The sequence below is a fragment of the Stegodyphus dumicola genome, chromosome 1 (genome assembly GCF_044657685.1).
Source record: "Stegodyphus dumicola isolate Sdum_Otavi_A_Nest chromosome 1, ASM4465768v1".
Classification (NCBI taxonomy): Eukaryota; Metazoa; Arthropoda; class Arachnida; order Araneae; family Eresidae; genus Stegodyphus; species Stegodyphus dumicola.
The window spans coordinates 4,879,867-4,900,991 of NC_140768.1; the positions used below are offsets into that span (position 1 = coordinate 4,879,867).

The 21,125-nt window shown below is 33.6% G+C and overlaps 1 protein-coding gene across 1 annotated transcript in view; it reads right to left on the reverse strand.

The window, feature by feature from the left end:
* Nucleotides 1–21,125, reverse strand: part of LOC118194290 (calcium-activated potassium channel slowpoke-like) — a 240,720-nt gene that overhangs the window by 33,373 nt on the left and 186,222 nt on the right. The window contains exons 21-22 of the mRNA XM_035365509.2: nucleotides 17,306–17,537; nucleotides 4,466–4,549 (exon numbers count right to left, since the gene is read on the reverse strand). Coding sequence (XP_035221400.1) covers nucleotides 4,466–4,549; nucleotides 17,306–17,537 — 316 coding nt within the window. The remainder of the gene's footprint in view (nucleotides 1–4,465; nucleotides 4,550–17,305; nucleotides 17,538–21,125) is intronic.

Below are 21,125 nucleotides of genomic sequence, written 5' to 3' on the forward strand. Positions count from 1 at the left end.
ATCATGCAACGATAAATATATTAAGTAATATATCTAAAAAACAACTTTGTGATGAACAAGCGTATCATGCTCTCTAAAACATGCTAGGATATTTTATCACGTAGTAGTCCTCTTAAGCGCAACTCAATCCATTACTTTTCTAAAATAGCATTGTTTAATCCTAAGTGTAATTCACGGAAAAGGCTAAATGTTCTGATTCTGTTCATACTCGTTTTAAAAAGTATAAAATTCAAGAACTGGAGATACGTATTGCAATATTGGATTGGACAACATTTATTTATTGTCGTGACAAACAGAGGCATAGTGTATGTGAATACTATTTTATTGGATAAAGTAATTGGTTTTTGGAGGACAAAACAATAGCTTTTAATGGTTGTGAAATGCGTAACTTAACCCTTTGTTGCATCATGTCCACTCTAGTAGACAAAAGTTTAAATTTGTTTATTCTTCTGTAAATGCCGTAACAGATTCCATTCCTGTGTTTATTCATTCTATATTACTAGAACTTTCCACTGTCGATCATAAATGCCTGTATAGCATCACTAAGTGAAGCATTGCCTATTTGGAAAATGGCTGCTACTTCTGTTTCCAAGTTAGTACTATTTCTCATAGTAAACATTATATAATATGGCTTACATTTTCTTATAATACCATTTTTTATTCATAATTAGTCATTTTACACATTTTATTTTAAATGTCAGTTTGAGAAAATTGTGGACTGGGTCGATAAAGATCTACCGAAAAGAGTTAATTTAAACCGAAATGTACTGCTTATCAAGCCAAAACACCACTGGAAAGGTTTACGTTTGGCAAGGAATTTCTAGAACATTTGACATTTTAATGCAATAGGTACAGGTTACAAAATCCTAGGAAAATGAATTCAATCACAATCGACGAAATGAAGGTAGTTTGGGGGATCTTTATGTACATGTCAGTTGTAGATTTACCATTTAGAAGATGGTAATGATCACTGCAAACGAGGCAGGAAATGATTTCAAATGCAATGACCGTCAATCGTTGGGAAGAGATTTGTATGCATGTACGTATATGCATGCTGTCCACTGTAGTGAACAAACTGTAGCAATTATTTAAAACGAAATTTTAATAAAATTAACTTTTTTTTTTATTATTACTAAGGTTATTTTAAGTAGAAAAAATACAAACATTTTCGTTTAACTTCTCTAGATTATTTGTGTGCAACAAAGGGTTAAGTATGGTATAACTCTTTTGAAAATTAATGGTTTTCCAGAAAATTCACTCCTGAAAATACTTCTTCCAAATTTCTGTTTACACAAAACTGCCTGTTTATTTAAATTTCCTAGCAAACCAAATCGCCTATAACTTTCAGCTGATATTGTGAAATCAGACTACATGGCTTAAAGAAGGATGATGCATATTTTGACGTTATGCAGTAAAAAAAAAAAGAAATTAATACATTGATTAAATCACAGGGTAACGACGGGAAGTTCATTTTTAATATTGCTTCACTGGCGCTCAGTAATTTGAGATATTGTCTTTTGGGTCATTTTGAAAGATACAATCTTACCCAAATATCTAGAAAACTATAGGCAGGGATAGTCAATGCAACGAAACGACAACCCTAGCAGCTCTAGCTTGATAAGCTAGTGCTTATCAATAAAAATGCTTCTTTAATCAATCAGCAAAATATCAGTCGCTCTATTCCAAAGATCAGAAATGCTTTTTTATATTTAAAGAAAAATTATGACGTCAGTATTACATCACAAAATCTAGACGCGACATTTAGAGGGATGTGTAGCTTCTGGAAAACCCTCTTAAGGCGCTCTATATTTATACCCCGAATAAAGTTATCAGTATTAGTTTATCTGGGGGATTACCTTTAATAGGTCTTTCAACTGGTCCACTCACATGGAATAATGTTCAGAGCATAAGGAATAATGTTCAATCCCATTGCTTAAAAATGCTTAAAAATTGGTTAAATTTTTTTCCCCATTGCTTAAAAATGATCAGCTTTCTGTCAGTTTGAGAGAAGTATATCACATCTATTAGGCCTATTTTCACGTATGCGTGTTCAGCCTGAACTACTGCCAGTGAGAAAGAGTACAAAAAAAAAAACTTCAGGTGTTGCAAAATAAATCCCTTAAAATTATCGCAGGTACCTCGTATTTTATAACGAACAGAAGCACTTAGATCTAAAAATCACGGATTAATGGAAGATTTTATGAGCGAAGAAATAACCCAGCACATTTCGCACAAATCCTGGAGTACGACATTATCGAGGAGGATCAATGTTTTAGACTGTACGCTGCTCATTTGCTGCGTACTACACTGAATAATCAGGATGACCAATGAGAAAGCAGAATTCCATAGTGCTTTCATTATTCAGTTTAGTTTAATATTGTGTCTTTTCAAATGCGTGAATTCTAAGAGAGTACCAGAATACCGACCAGTCTCCAGACCTACCCGGTCTTCAATTTTAGAAGCAAAGTGCTTCAATCTCTTCTTTTCCCGTCAAATACTTATCTCTTTTGGAGAATATTCTTTGCGGTTGCATCACAAGTCAAGCCCTGATGGGACTCTTTCAATAACTGGCAAGAGTAGGGAACACTATGACCTGCTGCAGGCCAGTATACTGACCAAGTATCAAAGTATCAGTATTAGTTCGCTGAATTATCTTCCTTTGACAACAAGCTCTATTAAGTCAAAAAGCAACATCCCCGGTGCTGTATTATCAGACTGCGAAAAGTGCAGTTATGATGCCCCAAAGACGAAAGGAATAAAATTAAATTTTCCCTGCTTTTAGAGAGATAACACATAATAATTTTTTCGAGATTTAGAATGTCTTTGAGCGCCAGTATAGTATCTACCTTCTTATATTAAAGATTCTGACTAATTATGATTAATTTTCTTGCATTATGGATTCTGACTGATGGTTGTGAAGTGGTAATTTTTTTAGCGCCATTTTCCTTTATAAATTCATGAATACTGTTGCTTAAAATTATGAAACAGAGAAAAATTTATTGATCAAATATTTGAATTAAATATGCTGGTGTTTTTTTTAATATATCTTGGAATGTAAACACTAATGCACGTGTAACATATTTATCAAAATGCACGTTCAATATTTCATAGTTTAATGCAATTTATCAAGTGAAAATAAAAGCTTGATTTGCTAGAGAAAATTTGAGTGTTTGTTATGTACGAAAAAAAGACGTTTCCTAGAAGAGTTACGGATTTTAACGCCATTATTATTGAAGAGTCCTTGAAAACATTATACGAAATTGAATAATACGAAAGTGCAAGTATTTTCTTGAAGTTATGAAGCTATAATAAGTTAGATTTTGAAAAACATTGATGCTTTGAATCATAACAGAAATAACAGTGAGAGTGAAATTTAGAACTAATCATTTAGGTGTCAAAGGTAGCATGACAGAGGTTTCCTTTGTGTTATGTGAATACTAAAAATATTGTAATGGAAATACAATATTTCATCCAGTCATCTGGTCAGTTGATGAACGAACAGAACAGAACAGAATACATTTTTATATATATGGAAAAATCATTTAATTCCACGTCAAGTAGACATGAATATTAGGTATAGTACTAGTGCTTTCTCGATTCTCGTTGACTAAATGTTTACTTGAACTATCTGGTGAAAACGGTTAGTTTAAAAAATTTTGTAAAATGATTTGGTACTATTCCGTTTTGACGACCGTAAAAAATCGCCAAACTATTGTTGATGCCAGTGCTGCCAAAAATAATTGCGGCAACCCTAACGTAAGAAAGGAAGTGTAACAGTAAATAACTATCTGAAGATTATTGTTTTAATTTAGATGAAAGGTTAATTTCATATAATACTTTTTATTATTACAATTTATATAAAAAAAGGCTAAACATAACTGAATGGATTCCTGCATTGCTATTTCGTTACCGAGTTATCGCTAAAGCATAATTTCATCTCGTTGGTTGTTCAAACATAATTTTCTATAATAAATTATGCCTTTTCTTCGAAAAAATTCTATTGCCGATTTTTCGTCATGGAAAATTCCCAAATTGTTAAAACCATAGGATATCAAAAAAAGGATTTAAAAATTAAGCTAGTATTTCAATGGCGTCTTAAAAGAAATATAGAACTATCTAAACTTGCGCAATTTGAAATCAGCGCGTACGCTAGATTTGGCGCGCTGTTGAATAGGCTTGTTTGCTAGATTTGGCGCTTTTGCACATACATTTTCGCTGCAACTTTTTACGGTCCTCAAAGCGGAATAGTACCAATGACGGTATGAGTTGTACATGTAATTTCACAGATGTCGGTTCTGTTTTTAAATTTAAAGACGATCTGAGCTGACGAAGTGATGGTATCAGCTGTCATAAGAGGGCTACTATGTTAACATACGAAATCAGAAAAAAAAAAAAAAAAAAAATTGCAGACATAGCCAGAGCATGAAAATTGAAGTAGAGGTAGAAATAGAAAGTAGAGGCATACATGAGTTTTTTCACTTCATAGGCTAGGTGTAAGCCAGCAAATGTGTCGTCGGTCCTGGCGCCGTGCGTTGTGTTAGCCAGCGGGCTGGAAAGAAACAGGAGAAAGGGGCCAGAAGTGATACCAGGAATGTGCAAAACAACCACACGCACGCGCACACACTAGAACCGCGCATTTCAATGTGGATATTGTGAGGTGCCAGCACAAGAAACAAAGACAAGCAAAGCAAACACTTCTTCACAAAGTACGAAAATGAAATTAGAATTTCACGGGGAAGCGGAAAGCGCGTACACCATAACGCATTCTCTCGTCACTCGCATTTAAGAGCCGAAAACGAAACGTTATCACGGATGCACTTGGAAACCTTACGTAAAACGTTTGCAACTAAGCTAAATGATGGTTTAAACTCGGTATTGAAATTAACTGAAAGAAAAAAAAATACGGTAAAACATCCGGAAAATGAATTAGAATTCTCAGCCTCTACATGTGAGCGTCTTCGGACCTGTTCGCATACTTTCATTCTCCTCTTAAACGAAATTTATGTGGTCTTGAAAATATTACCCGGGGTAAAGCATTATGCCCGGACGTGCAACGAGAAAGTACAAATTGCTTCCCTTAAACATTTAGTTATAGAGTTATAAGTTCCGTTATACATTAAGTTATAATTCCGTTATACTATGACATTATAAATTCCGTGTGGCTCATTTAGCGTCGCAGTAAAACATCTTAGTTATCAGTAGCTTGATGATTCGTTTCTTGTTTTTCATGAAGTAGTTTCCGATGAACAATCTGATAAATCTAATTTATGAGCCATCTGACATTTCGTACGCAGTTCTATCCTAGCATTTTATCCTATTAAAATCTTTAGTTTTTATACTCAAAAGACACCTGGAACATTTTCTAGTTTCATAACTTGAAACTGTTCCAGAAGAACAATTTCTCTGAAACTCTCGATTATGTTATCCTTTTCGCGTTTCCTTGAGACATTAGTATTTTTATTAGGTCTTCATCAATTATACGTTTCTGTTTAAGGGAATTGCGCAATGCTGTTTGGGAAATTCGGAATTTAAATGCAGCTTTTTTTGGAGGAGGAAGGGCCATACATACAAAGAACATCAAGATATTTTAACAATTTATCCTTTTTTTTAGGCTGAAATCTTTTTGCTTAGGCATTTTCGACACGTTATAAGTAAACACACAACAAATTAAAACAGTTTTTCTTCCACTGACTTAGAAAGATTCAAAATTCACGTTTTAAACCAGCATTTTTCTGTCTATTAAGTCTACCTGTCACTTCAGGAATTTTTGCAGACATGTCCAATGCTTTCTTTCCAAGCCTGCGTTCCATTCAAAGACTAATAATGTACCTAAGAAGTATTTCATGAACTGTTTTGAGAATGTGATGTAAACATAAAAGGAGTTTTGCAACGGAAAGATTTTGAATGCGGAAACCTTAAAAGATGGGTTGTAGAAATTGTACGTTTGTCTCCATATCAGCTGGCATTTGAGAAGGACCGCGCATTCATTACCCGCCTCTACAGGACACATTTTAAAGGAAGGTCTATTTCTCTGAATTTCATTCGGGGTAAAGACCACTTAAGACTGTGCTGGACGTGTAGAATTAAGGGAGAGAAAAATTTCGTGCAAACTCGTTGTATGCATGATTCAATAGTAAGTAAGCCAATGTCCACAATAAGTGAAACAGCTTTGCTATTGCAGGATATTCTGGCGCCGAAGAATAAAGCTTCCACCAATCTGAGTTTTCTAAGTGGCGGTTTTCTTGTCGATTAGTATATATTTTTTTTGGGGGGGGGGAGTTAGAAATTTGAACGTAGTAAGAGGCTGATTTCGTAAATTTAATTTATTTATTACAAATGCTCAGAAGATTGGCTCTGACGCCATTAGATCTCTAGCCCTAATATTTTTGAACTTTACAGTTTAAAAAACACAAGTGAAGAACACGAGTCAGGGTGAATAGCATCAAAAATTTGATGTTGTTCGTACAGATGACATAAAGGAGAATCACAAAGTCCAAGCCAATACAAGTATAAGGGCAAACAGTCATGGCTTGTAGTAAGGCAGAAAAGTGCCACAGCTGAACTTCTAGGAAAATCTGGGATCAGCTGTGACAGTGGAATGACAGGAAAATCTGGGATCCTCCAACAGTGAGGCCAATAGCTTACCTGCAAAGTCACACAGTGATCTCTGCTGTATTCTGGAGGCATACCTTCCTTTTATCAGGAGTTTGACTGAATGAAATAAGAGGTTTTTCATAGGTCTGTGGAGGACCCTTGCACCATGTTGGCCAAAAGATTGGCAGCCTCGTTCCAAGGAATCTTGCAGTGAGTTAGTTGGGGAAGTTAATAAGCGGCCGGCACTGTAAGTGTCTTACTTACAATAGCCAGCGTTGTTGTATTAAATACTGATTACTCTATCAAACACGGTCAGTAAAAGAGTTTTGTTATTGAAGACAATCCCTTACGCCCAAAGATATCATCGCTGTATAAGGTATTTCTCCCTCCTTCCTAGCTTGCCTTCGTGGTGTAGTGGTTCTGCACACTGGGCCGGTATTCCAGAGGCCCGTGGTTCGACTTCCGGCGAAGGCGATTGCTAATTTTTCATCTAAGCTGCTTCTAAAAAAATCCTAATGTCTCTACAGCTATACATTTCAAGGAGAAATGCAAGTATAAAATACACTAGTTATGTTTGGTTCACGGGAGGGATTATTTTCAGACTTTCACCTTGACCTATATAGATATTTTATTGCATCAGTCCAGTAAATTTGTCGATTTCAGATTAAGATCACTTGGCATCTACAGACTACACGGATGCATTAACTGTGAATATTCTCTGTTTAAGCTACAGTGTAATGTTGTTATTTTTCTAATTTTACAGTATAACACCTACTTACATCTTGTATGTTAAAATATAATGTTTAAGCATACTATTGCATGGCACAACCATCTTAATAAAATCGGCATCCTTCCATCTAGTATATGCCAAATTTGCAATTCGGGCATCATGGATGTAGAGCATCTTCTTATACGTCCAGAACTAGATAAATAGTTTCAGAAACGTGGCGAAATAAGCAAACTGTATCGGAATTCCAGAACTTTCACGAACTCCTTGTAAAGACTACATCTCTTATGTTCCTTTCCTTTGTTGTTTAAATTTTTAACTTTTTAATTTTGTTACCACATTCATTTGTTATGGTTCTTACTTTAAATGTTTGTTCTTTTCCATTATATATCATTGTTCTTGTGCGATAACTGAGCTATTTTATATGCTTGGATTGATCCTTCTAATAAAGCCATATGTAACAAAAACAACAAAACATAGTACATACTGCAACGATATGCATAGCATCATGTTCAAAATATTTTATTGTTAGTTTTCCTCAGCATTATTTTCTCCAAGTTCTTGTAAACTCAACATTAATTATGGGTCTTGTTTGTTGAGAAGGGAACAAAAATGCACGATTCGTCGTCCCAAGCATAGTTGAAGCGCTTAAATAAGATGATTTATTTCCTCAGTATTAGCTGATTTTATTCGAAATATGATATGGCTAGTAAACCAGATTGAAATTATAGAATGCAAAGTTTATTGGCAGCCTTCTATTTTTCAGTGGAAGTTTCACGTAGCTTTAAAAATCAACACAGAGAGTATAGTGAGCAGTCCACCGTCAAGTTACTGTTTGGTTTATTATTGTTTATATTAGCATATACACATTTGCATTAGCTATGGCACCAAAATAAGTGGAAAGTGATGAACCAAAATTGCAGAAGGTTACCGAGACACTAGGTTGAGTTGAATTAATGACGAAAAACTGGCGAAGATTTTCCCTAAAAAACTACATGCGTTCTGAAAATTGATAGTAAGTTGACAAATAGGTGGAAAATATTCATGAATAAAAGTAATTGCTTTTATTTATTAAAATTAAATAATTATTTAAAAAATATTCTTTCCATTTTTGGAATTTTCAAAAATAATTTTTAAGGTATATCTTTTACATTGACCTCGCAGAAACTTCGTATTTGCATTTTTACAAATCGTCAAGTCTTCTTACATCTCTGTATAACACAAAAGTGAAATCTGACATGATATAAGAAGTTCATGAATTAACCAATAGATTTTAGTGACAAATAATAATTGATTAGAAGAATATATCTAATTATACATATATCCGGGAGACCAAATATTTCTTTGACGTAAATATAAATTTTTTAAAACACTGCAGCATATTGTGGCAGGTGCATTATTCAAACTGATATTCAATCTCTCAACATTATTCCTCAGAATTTTGGCGTTATTTTTCTTATAACTTATGTAATTAGCGGCGGAGCAGTAAAGCCGCTGAACACTGGCAGTTCGGTCCAGTCTTTGAATCCCGCGAACGTGCTGGCTGCAAGGGCATTTTCGTGGTCTTCCCTCTATTTAATTCGTCTGTCTTCCCTCTGTGTGTGTAGCCAATTTCCCTTAGAAGTCCTCCAAGAAGGCATCCTCCTAATCAGATAACCCCGGAATGCTTTGCCATAATCAAACAAAACAAACTAAACCTTACGTAGTTTGTTAAATTCATTAATGTTACACATTTGCAAACCCCAAATTTCATTTTTATGGGCTACGGCTCATAAAGAACAGGTAATCAAACTGTGCGACTTTTTTTTAGCTTAAAGATTATTAGGCAGTCTAAAATGCTAAGAAAATGCACAAGGAGAGATTGAATATGAGCTGGCGATTTTGCCATAGAAATAGCACGTACTGAGATAATTCAAAATTCAGTACATATGTTAAAAAGGGGCTTGCGTTAATCTTTATATTAATTTGTAATACGTATACAGTCCAATATATTATTTAGATTAATTACTATTAATCACTAAAATGCATTCGTTAATTTACGACCCATCTATAATTAGAGGAAATCTTCCTGTTTAGTTACTAAAAATAAAATTTAAGTATACAATAGATTGAACCAATTACAAACAGTGGAAAAATAGCAAAGTAGAAAAATAGCAAAAGTACTACGTCTTCCAATAAAAAGCTCAAATACGCACTCTAAAGCATATGACAGGTCACGCAGATCGCCATTCTGTAGCTTGATAACATGCATTAATTTATAGTAAGTGCATCCGTGTATTAAATTATACATCACGAACGTAACAGTATTTATAGCTGACAAGTACTTGAATTCATTACTCAATGAAAACTTACCGCTCATTAAATCTTCTTTAAAATATAAAACTGGAGTTCTGTTTGATTGAATCCTGCCTCGTATGCGACAGAGCTTCCCCGGTGAAATTCAATTTCATTTCATTTATGTAACATATATATAATACAAATTTAAATCGATCCTTTTCAGATTTGATTCATTAACACACAGATGGCACATGAAAGATGTTCAACACTTGCATATGCACAGTTTGATCATGTTTTATATTTTGTTGAAATGCGAATCGTTTTGCACGCCGAGATTTGAAAGCAATAAATTACGTTCCAAACAAATGCAGCGGTTTCAGAATTCCTCATTTGACATACGAAATATCAACATTACTAGGTGTGCCAAATCTGTAGGAATTCATGGTTACATTTATTACTTTACAAACACAAATATTTTAAGTCTTTTACATAAATCATGCGTTTTAAATTTAAAAACTAACGACACTAAAAACCATTTCTTGGCCTAACTACACTACTACTTAGCAATAAACTTAACGAGATATCAATACATTTAAAGAACCTCCTAATCTGCTTGGAACTCAAATGTTATACAGTTTATAATAGTTATATTCCTAATAGTTAGTTCTAAATAAACATCTCAGCAAAATGTGATCCAGCTTAGATACAGAAACGTTTCTGTTCTTAAAGCAGAATGCAATTATTTTGTACCTGCATTTCATTCTTGATGCGCATTTAATTCGATGGTAAAAGAAAGGTACTTTTAATATCATTTCTCGAGCTTAGATTACAACTCATTTTAAGTTATCTTTAGTTTATGTTGCGAATAAGTTGTGGCTTGTTGTAAGTTGAGGAGTTAATGAATCCTGTGTATTATTACAATTCATTAACAAAGAGAATTTCATATGATTCTGCATATCTCAATTACAATAACGTCACAATAAAAAATGATGGTTTTGACTATGAAAGGACTATGAAAAGGTTAATACCTCATATCATAATTAGAACAATTATAATGAAGTAGTAGATGTGTGTCACTTATCGCTTTTTAACTCATAAGGCTATGTTTACATCAGTATTTGGAAAAAAAAAAAAAAAAAAGCCACACCTCAACGTTATATAGTCTCAACGCAATACAATGGAACCTCGAGATACGAGCACCTCTATATAGGTGAAATTTGAGATACGAGGAAAGAAAGAGCGAAACATTTGTCTCTAAATACGAACATTGACTCAAGTAACGAGCAATGAGGCAGGCTGTTGGTATATGCGGCGCCATTTTCCAATCCGGCTCGACTCGGGAAATCGCCTCGTCAGATCATTCGGTGTTCTTTGTTTTGTGTGTTTGTGCGCTTGTGAGTCAATTGTTTATTAAATTTAACGTTAAAATAATTATTTCACGGTGCCTCCTAAGAAGATTGTTGCCTGTAAAAGTGACGGAATAGGAAGCAGTTTAAAGGTCGGTGTCGGAAGCTGTCATAAAGGTAAACTACGGTTATACTACACTCATGTCCATAAATTAAGGATAATTCGGAGTCACGCGGAAATCGAACTCTAAAATAAATATATCACCTGTAAAATCACTACACACATCTTCAAGAATATGCAAATTTCAGGAAGTAACCAGATGACACCGATGGTACGTCACAATGACGAGAGTGTAAGAGAGTGATATATAAGGAATACAGGCAAAGAAGTAAAATTGTTCGCAGGCGGTTTATAGCATTTCAGTGCAATAACCGAATAGTTATGACACAAAGGACGCATTTGGATGATTTTTTACTTGGTAGAATTATCGGCCGTCTGGAATGTGGGCGTACCCATCTGGAACTATCAGACGAACTTGGAATTGCCCAGAGTGTCACCTCCAGGCTTTGGCAACGATTCCACGATGATGGTAATGTGAGTAGACGTTTCAGCATAGGCCGCCCCAGAGTTATAATGCCAAATGAGGACCGGTATTTGGCAGTTACTGCCAAAAGAAACAGGCGGAGCACAGCCTCAGACCTGTCTCGTCAGCTCTCTTCAGCCCCTAGTATGACAATTTCACGGCAGACCGTGTACACACGCTTAGGGCAGATTCGTCTATATGCTCGTAGACCTGTCGGATGCGTTCCACTTACTGCAACTCACTGTCGCCTGCGGTTAGCCTGGAGTAGAGAGCATGCATTGTGGACACCGCAACAGTGGGCTTGTGTGATGTTTTCCGATGAGTCCAGGCTTAGCTTGCAGTCTGATTCTCGCCGGACTTTCATATGGAGAGCTTCAGGTACCCGTTACCACCAAGAAAATATCATTGAACGACACCGTTACGGTGGTGCAGGAGTGCTCGTTTGGGGTGGAATTATTCTGGGTTCCAGAACTGACCTGCATGTTCAAATTGGAACCATGACAAGCTAAATCTATCGGGACGTCATTCTGGAACAACATGTACGTTTGTTTCGGGGCGCCATGGGCGAACAATTTGTGTTTATGGATGGCAATGCCCGTCTTCACCATGAAAACATCGTAAGCGAATGCCTTCAATCGGAGGTTATCACCCGTATGGACTGTCCAGCATTCTCACCGGACTTGAATCCAGTAGAGCACGGGTGGGAGATGCTTGGCCGACGAATTGCAGTCCGTCAGCCTCCTCCTACATGTCTACCGGAACTTCGGAGAGCATTGCTTTTTGAGTGGTGTAATATCCCCCAAGATCAGATCGAGAATTTGATACTCAGCATGCCTAGGCGTTGTATGAACTGTATTGCATAGTCTGCGATACATACAATGTATTAACAATCATACCAACCATGTAATATTGTTTTTTTGCAAATGTTTTTTTTTTTTTTTTTTTTTCTGTAATTTGCTCCAGGGAGAAAAAATTGCTAATTGTTTTAATGATATCAAACATATAGCATCTTTTTTTGCTCTTTACCTTTTGTTTAATAAATAAGCTTTACAAATAAGTCAAATTTGTTTTGCTTCTAACTCTTCCTTTGCCTGATTTTGCATTATCCTTAATTTATGAACATGGGTGTATTTACCAGTGTTAATTATCAGAAAAATTGATTTTTATGTTGATATTTTGGGGGATGCGGAAAGGATTAGCTGGATTTCCATTATTTTCAATGGGGAAGTTTGTTTCTAGATACCAGAAATTCGCTGTACGAGTTCAATGCTGGATGGAAATAAACTCGTATCTCGAGGTTCCACTGTATTTGTTGAATTTTTGTTCTCGACATTGTAACCGAGTCCATATTCATTTGATATTCTCAACTCCGTAGAAGATCGTAATAAGAATTGAATTAAACGCAAGTAGAGTAGAAGGGATTTATTATTCAACATGTCTCATACAGTTCAAAGCATTCCCTTCATTTGCTGTTATTATTTATCTGAAGCAAAAGAATTCGAATATGCTTTGCATTAGTAGTTATTGTTAAACTGTTGTGCGTGAAAATATCATATATTTATCAAATAATTACTTATTTTCTATTCAATATATCTGTGTAAATTTATTTTTACAAACCTTAAGAAACAAGTATCTGTTGGATATTAAATCAGATCGCCACAAATACGTTTCAAATTTTAATTAAGATCACATCTAGACGCAAAGAAAAGGAAACATCAAACAACAAGTTTCAGTTTTTACGGAACGTATTGTAATTGCACTTTTTCTTAGTTCTTAACTAACAGTAATTTTTTTCGAATTTGTAAACTATAATTAATTTTAACAATTAATCATAATTTAATTTATTTTAATAGTTTATGCAGTGAAATTTAAATAACTTGTGTATTCGAAATCATATTCTTACTTCCTGCTAAGAAAAATACAAAGGTCAGAGGTCAAAACAAACATTCTGTAAAAAAGGAGATTTTCAAACACGTTAAGTGTAAAATTCATCGCATTAATCATTCGTTGGATATACTAAGATATTTTTACTACCAGAATATTATTTCAAAATCGTGTGTTACTATTTGAAAGGTATAAGTCTTTCTAATACTGTAAAACGATGTTTTTTTACTTCCTTGTACTAAGTAAAAAGGAAGTATTGTAATCGCGAAGAACTTCAGGCATCATATTTCAAAGAAAATATCTATTTTGATCGCTATCGAATGCAATTTAACGATGTTTTTGTGTGACATCTGTACGTAAGGACAGAATAAAAGACTCGTTTCCTCCAAAAAAAATTATAAAACTGCTATAAAATTAATTCTGAAAAGAATTTTTCGTGGCGTCTGTGTGTGCGTATGTATTTACGTATCTCTCATAACTCAAAAACGAGTAACCTCAGAACATTGAAATTTTGTATATAGGATTGCTATAACATGTACATGTGCACCTCGTATTTTGTTTGCAATCGACCGCACCAAAAGTATATAAATATATATATATATATCCACTCTGCTCAGTAATCTGTTTCTTTATTCTTATATGTTTGTAAATTGTGCTTTTTTTTGCTTTAAAAATGATTGAATTATGTTGTTCTTATCTTCCGGTTAAGGTTTTTATGCCTTTAGTAAATCTGCATGCAATAATTTTAGAATTATCAACAATTTAAAAGTTGTTTAAGTGCATCTAACCCTAATTATTTTTGCCAAGACGGCCACTGCTTGTCTACATTTGAAACAGAAGACTAGTAGATTTGTTGCCAATCTAGAGAAAGTAAGCTTCGCAATAACAAAGATAACGCCTTCTTTTATTATTTCGAATTAAATCATGCTTAATCCAATCTGGATGTTGGATTTTGGAATTGGATTTTGATTATTCAATTATGGCAAAGCACACGAGGTCTATCTGTGTAAAGGGAGGGATGCCTTCGTGGAGGACTTTCTAAGGGAAACTGGATCGTATACACGTTACACATGGGGAAAACCACGAAAACGTCCATGCAGCCAGCCCGTTCGCGGGATTCCAACCTCAGACCGAACTACCAGTGTTCAGCGTCTTTACACGCTCGGCCGCTGGTGGGCTGATCTAACCTGGAATTTATTCGAGAAAATAAGTCTTTAAGATTTATTTCATAATTTTCAATCCAGATATTTTGAGTTTTTTTATATTTTTGCCTTGTCGCAAAGTGAAAACTGAATTATTGAATGAGAAATACTTAATAGTCTGTGAAAAACTGTTTCTTTTCTTTTTTCTTCCTTTTTTTTTTCTTTCTTTCTTTTTTTTTTTTTTTGTTGTTGTTGTTGTTGTTGTTTGCTTAATTTCTTTTTTATATATGGTTTTATATTTATTAATTTATTATAGTATTTGAATAGAACATGTGGCAACGATTAGATAATTCTTAAGATGACATAAATTTTGTGCATTCTGAGTTAAAAAATGATCCTCATGTAACTTAATTGTTTTCAGGAAAGCTTGACTGCCCTTCCACGGCCGCAGTATCTTCGCCTTCGGGTGGGTGCGTTCGCACCTTGATTTATTTACATACGCAATTGACCAAAACGAACTGGTTAAAATCCTAATGTGATGGTGTACCAGTATACCAGAAGCTATTATGATTATGTTAAAAATGAATGAAATGTAACGCTGTTAATTGAACCTAGGGCCAGAGTGTCGCTATCCTAAACAAATATACTGAATTTTAAAGAGTGCATTTATTCTATTGTGGTTTATGCGCTATCGACGAAATAAATTTAATTCAATCCAATAAGTTTAGATAGCCCTAGGGTGCTTTGCCATAATTAAATACACACACACCAATAAGTTTAAATGGAATGCAAGAAAAAATACGTATAATTTAATATTCCGTACAAGGAAGTCATGTGGTGTACACATCAGACTTTTTTTATTTTTTATTTTGACGTTATTGTAACCGATGTGTGGTATGGCTTCATATTGTTAAGCCATTATTGGAAAAGAAACACATTTTTAACGAAACGTACTAAAATGGTTTTCGCTGCGTATTTAAAAACAAGGGATATGGACTACGCATATGTTTTTTGTGACGTATTGTGGATAAAATTCTACTTAAAATCTTATACTTAATCATCACATAAATTCCTGTCACAATATGTATTATTGATATCTCATATAGTCCCTTCTTTACTTGCATTTATTAAACCAAGAAGTGCTTTTGGCATCATTTATTAAAACACAGCAAGTGAAAAATACACATCCAACTCGATCCAAAGTATACCGAAAGAATTTGAACTAGGAATTAAATATATTTTATTTTTCGACATATTTGAATTTGTACTTAAAATTATACAAAAATATACTCCTATATCACGTGAAGAGCGGTTTTTTAGAAGTCTTCTAAAATGTACAGTATCCTGTAATATACCCACAAAATATTCAGCCATCTCCTTAAAATGTGCAACAACGTAATATTTCTTGACTGCAAAATATTACTGTATACAGACAGAATATTAGAAGCTACTTAGTTTCCTAAAAATATATTTTTTGTTTTCAGAATATAATTTTCATATAAATTAATTAAAATAATACATATTTTCAAATCTAAATTTTTCTGCATAACCTACTGATGTGTATAGAAATGTTTTACTTTGTTCTTATCTAAAATTGGTCAATTGCCTTAATAATACTCATCCTACACATTCTTCAGCGAGTTTACTTAAAATGTATAATATGCTGTAACTGACATATCGTTTTTCAAATCATTAACTTTATTTTGAAATTCCTTTTGTCAATAAAGATTAAGTATCTATAGGTTTGCGATATTAGTAATATTTCTTCTTTTACAATACCCCTGAAATTCCTGAAAAACATAGAAATGGCTAATCACAATTAATTCTTTTTGAATATCAACCTCAACAATTAAATTTATTATCACTAGTAAGGTATTACAATCATAGCTAAATAAATAATGAATGCATCTAGCCCTAGAGAGATGAAAGCAAAAATATGCTCCAAAATAGTATCAAATAAAGGCAAATATGCGGCTTAATGACTACGTAGGTACTAAGTAAGTTTCCTTCATTATTATGCAATTTAAGGTCAAATTTATATTATGAGATTGCTTATGTATCCGTTCTTTACATTTCCATGTCGATTACAGGAATTTCATTCCAGCCGCCTGCATATAAATCTCATAGTATATTACTTACAGAAGTAAAATATTACTTATAGAAATAAATTATTACTTATAGAAGTAAAATATAACTTATAGAAGTAAGATATTGCTTCAGTTCTTATGTGCAATTGTTAACGTACGCTCCAGAATTTTCAACTAAACGTATGTATGTTTTTGGATTTAAATAACTGTATTATTTTTAACTGTCGTAATTTAAACAAGTTAATTAAAATAAACATTTCTCTTCGACATTTTTGTTTTATTAAAAATAGATTCCTAAATAAATTATAAATATAAATTTAAAGAAAAGAAAAACGCAAACATATTCAAGCTTTACATACAGTTTTTGTATGTTAACATTGTACTTGTATAACATTTAGATACCAGCAACCAAAAATTGTCTTACTTTTGGTTCAAAGTCAACAATCAAATATACTTTGTTTAAATTTCAAGACAGTTTAGGGCATTCTGATGACGGTACTTGCGAATGAAATTCGATTTCGCCCAATCAGATAGCGAGAAGCATATAATTCACAGTTAAAGACATACGCATAAACCTGAGACTTTACAAATGTCAGGGCCATTACAGAATGATTTACAAGATTACAAAGCATGCTGCCACACCCAAAAACAAAACTAAACTCACCTAGGAAAATGTCCGGTATTGGTGCCCCCTTGCACCATGCCGCCGACACTGTTATTGGGGGCTGGGGACGTCAAGAGAGGAGTCGAAGGGTTAGCTCCAGGAGCTCTCTGTACCTTGAGGCCACTAGAAGAATTTCTTTGGCGGGGTGTGGTGCCATGCACGGCAGTAGTTCCTTGACTTCCGCGGTGCGTGGCATTGTGCCGACCACCAACTTGTCCCGCGATATTGCTGACTGATAAAATAATTATCAGAGAACAACAGCTCTTGATTTAAAATAAAATCAATTCAACACTCAAAATTCACGAAAAAGAACTGAACCTAGAAAGGATGACATGTTTTACAGGATTAAAAATACGTTTAAGCAGCACCGAACTGGAATTCGAAAGAAATTATTTGAAGACCTTGCTGTGTTTATTGCCAGTGGCATAGTCTTTTATTCAGAGTTCTTTATAATTCCAGTGGGATAGAGACTACAGGTAAAAAAACCCACGGTTTGAAACGTCATGCTGCTTCACAAGTTGAAAGGCAGAATACTTGAGATATCTAGTCTCTTAGGTGCTTTAATAATTATATTATTATTTTTTGTTCATAAACGGCAATTCTAAGAAATGTCTTTCTGATTATTAGCTCTCTATCAAACTTATTATTGTTCATTTAACAATTTTTTTTGAAGACATACGAAAAAGAAAACCGTTTATTTGCCAATGCCAATGATTATAAGTTACGAAGTGCCTATGTTTCAAAACCATGTACCTCCACATCAGAAAAATATCTAAGTAGTGAGCAGAAATAGGAAAATTGCATAATTGGTTATCATGATGCACACTAGAGGGAGCTACATTAGCTCGAGAAAGTTTAGAGATAGGAAAAACCAAGTTTTGATTTTTTTTTTTTTCATATTTTATGATTTTAAACTTTTTTTGTATTCTTTAATTTTATATATATATATATATTTTTAAGAACACATAAATACGACACTAAAGCAAAAAGCGGAAAGGAAAGATTTTACAGATGAATAGGCTCATTAGCATATGGCACTAATCATAGCGAAGTAAAGATTAAATTTTCGCTACGAAATATCCAGGGTAGCGGGCATGATGTGATAAAATAGTAAACAGATTGATAAGAATGCAGAGGTGGCCACTTTTCAGTATTACTGGAGTAGGAGAATGGTAGAGCAATGACATGGTTAAGTACTTCCTCCATGCCGTTTATTTGGTAGGAAAATATCTTGAAGATCTTAAAAACTCTTTTCTTAATTCAATGAAATAGAGACCAAAACCATTAAACAATAGTTTGTTTAACAATAGTTCGTCTATAGTTAAATATAAAATGTTTTCGAGAAGCTTATTTTGTCACAATAGTTGTTGGAAGTCCTGAGGATCATCCCAATCGATAAATGCTTTTATTCATTGGTAACCAGAAACTTCTTGGGATACTAAAAATAAAGCATAAAAAAGGTCACATCTCCTCGTTAAGTTTTGCAAACGTTGTTACAAGGTAACGCGATAGAAAAGCTGTACTCAGATTTCAAAAACTCAGTAGCCTCTGATTGAATGAGTCCAGACCTGTGTGCTGTGGAAATGTGTGGTAAGTGTTCTAAACGTGATACTGGACCTTGCCTCTTTCTCGCCTTGGTCTTGGAATTGTGAGGCCCCGTCCGGTTGATCCTCTGGCCCATCGCAACCTGTTTTCTAATTTTTTAAGACATTATTTTTACATCAGTCCTCATTCTAAGGTGTCCATTTTTTTTTTTTTTTAAGTCCAAAGGAGCTTCGTCCCTGAAGTTCGTTTCGCGATTTTGCGTCGATTCTTTACAAACGGCGAATAACTTTTCAAACTGTTGCCACAAAGTATTATCACCCTGTTATATTTAAAGAAATTAAGTAATGAAAAATCTGCATTCTCGCAATATATTTCTCGCATTGTGATGAAACAACGGTACCATCAACGGAGTCATCGGAATTTGAATGACGTAATCCTCCTACGAATATGGGCATGTGAAAGACCCAATTGGAAATTTGGAATTTGTTTTATTATCGATTTCCTATTTTGTAAAACTTTAACGAATTTGTGATTAACTCAAGGATTTCAAAGCGAGCAATGGAAACGTTGTACTGTAAGGATCCTAAGTTTTACTAACGTTTATTTTATTTTAAATCTTTACTATCACTTCTTATTTTCTACTTCCGGCCAGAATTAAAAGCTTTTAACTTATTTATGCAAATTTGTCTTGCTAACGCCAAGTATTTAAGTTGTGGCTTTTTGCCAAGCAAGAGAGAGGAAAGAGTTATTAGAAGCAGGCCGCTTGCCATAGTAGTTTTACTCGGTTGCTGGTTGCCTTCAAGGCCAGAGGTTTAATCCTCGTGATAATTTTAAACGTATCGTAGTGTTAGCAGCTCTCTGTACTACATACGGCTTTTTGTTAATTATTGGCCAATCTTAAAGTAGACACTTGTATATTAATCCAAAGTTAGTTTAGTTCGAGTTTTAGTTAATATTTTTATATTCTTACGTTCAGACCACAAGTGGTTGGTCTCTGTATTCAGAAGTCCGGAAATCTCTGTAAAGATAGAAAAATAAAGGGTTTCGTATACCCTTCCTGTGTGTATTGTCTACTTCACAATTTATTGAACATAGCTTTTGTAAGCTCCCTGTTCCGAGTCAGGACAGTTAATGTTTCCAAATCAAGTAAGGAGGAACACAGAACCTGATAGTACAATAAAAACATTTTTATCTCCAACGCGTGAGTCTCTGTATCGGAAATTCTAAAGATATGCTCATTTGAAAACTACTTTGCGACATTGCTGTTGAACTGAATTTTTATGGTTTAAGTGCGAAGAACGTGATATTTAATAAATAAATGTAACACACAAAATGTAAAAAAAAAACGCCCCTTTGGACGTAATTTAAAATTTGAAACCTTTCAGATTTTTTTTTTTTTTTTTTTTTTTTAACTGGGAAAATATATTATGTTATATTACAATTCATCCATAAAGAAATATCGTATAAGAAAGAATTTTTCCATTCATTTTTTTAATTGGAATTTCGTTACGTTAAATTATATCTCTGTCTGAACTTAAAAAAAGAGTTAAAGGACCTTAACTTAAATTGAAACTTTGTGCTTCATCATTTGTCTTTTTTTCCATTATAAGTAGCCTAAATAAAATTTTCTCAAACATAAGTATTTTTGTTCATGGTTATTCAAAATATGCCTGGTCACAAGGTAAAAATCTGTGTAATATTCTGGGTTTGACAGAAAAGCTCTTTGGTAGTCTGAATTTACCTGACTTAATTATTGATTTCATTAATTCTAAGATTTAAATCTTTGTCAACTATTAATTCCACTGATATTAAGTCCTTTAATTTATAAGCGATTTTATTCATACTGAATTTCATAATTTTGAAATAAATTAAGAAAACAGATTCATTTCTCAAAATAAATATAAAAATTTAAGTTTTATAAAACGATTTTTAAGTGATGATTAATGTTTTATACGAAATTCTAAATTACCTAAATTTTAATTTCCAGTACCATTATCAGTGTACCCGAAATAATTAATAATAACTTAAAAGAACAAATCTAAATTTATAAAAAATGGTATTTATAATTTTTTTGAATTTATGTAAAAAAATTAATTTGTATTAATTTATGAGCGAAAAGATGTAACTTTATTATACCAGAAAACTACTGTTTAAAGCATTTAGTTTGCTTATCGCAACTTAGCGATGATACGTGTTTTTATATTTGTTTATAAAATATATACGACAGTTTCATAAAGACTCGAATTCAGATATCATCGCTCTCGAGAACTTGTTT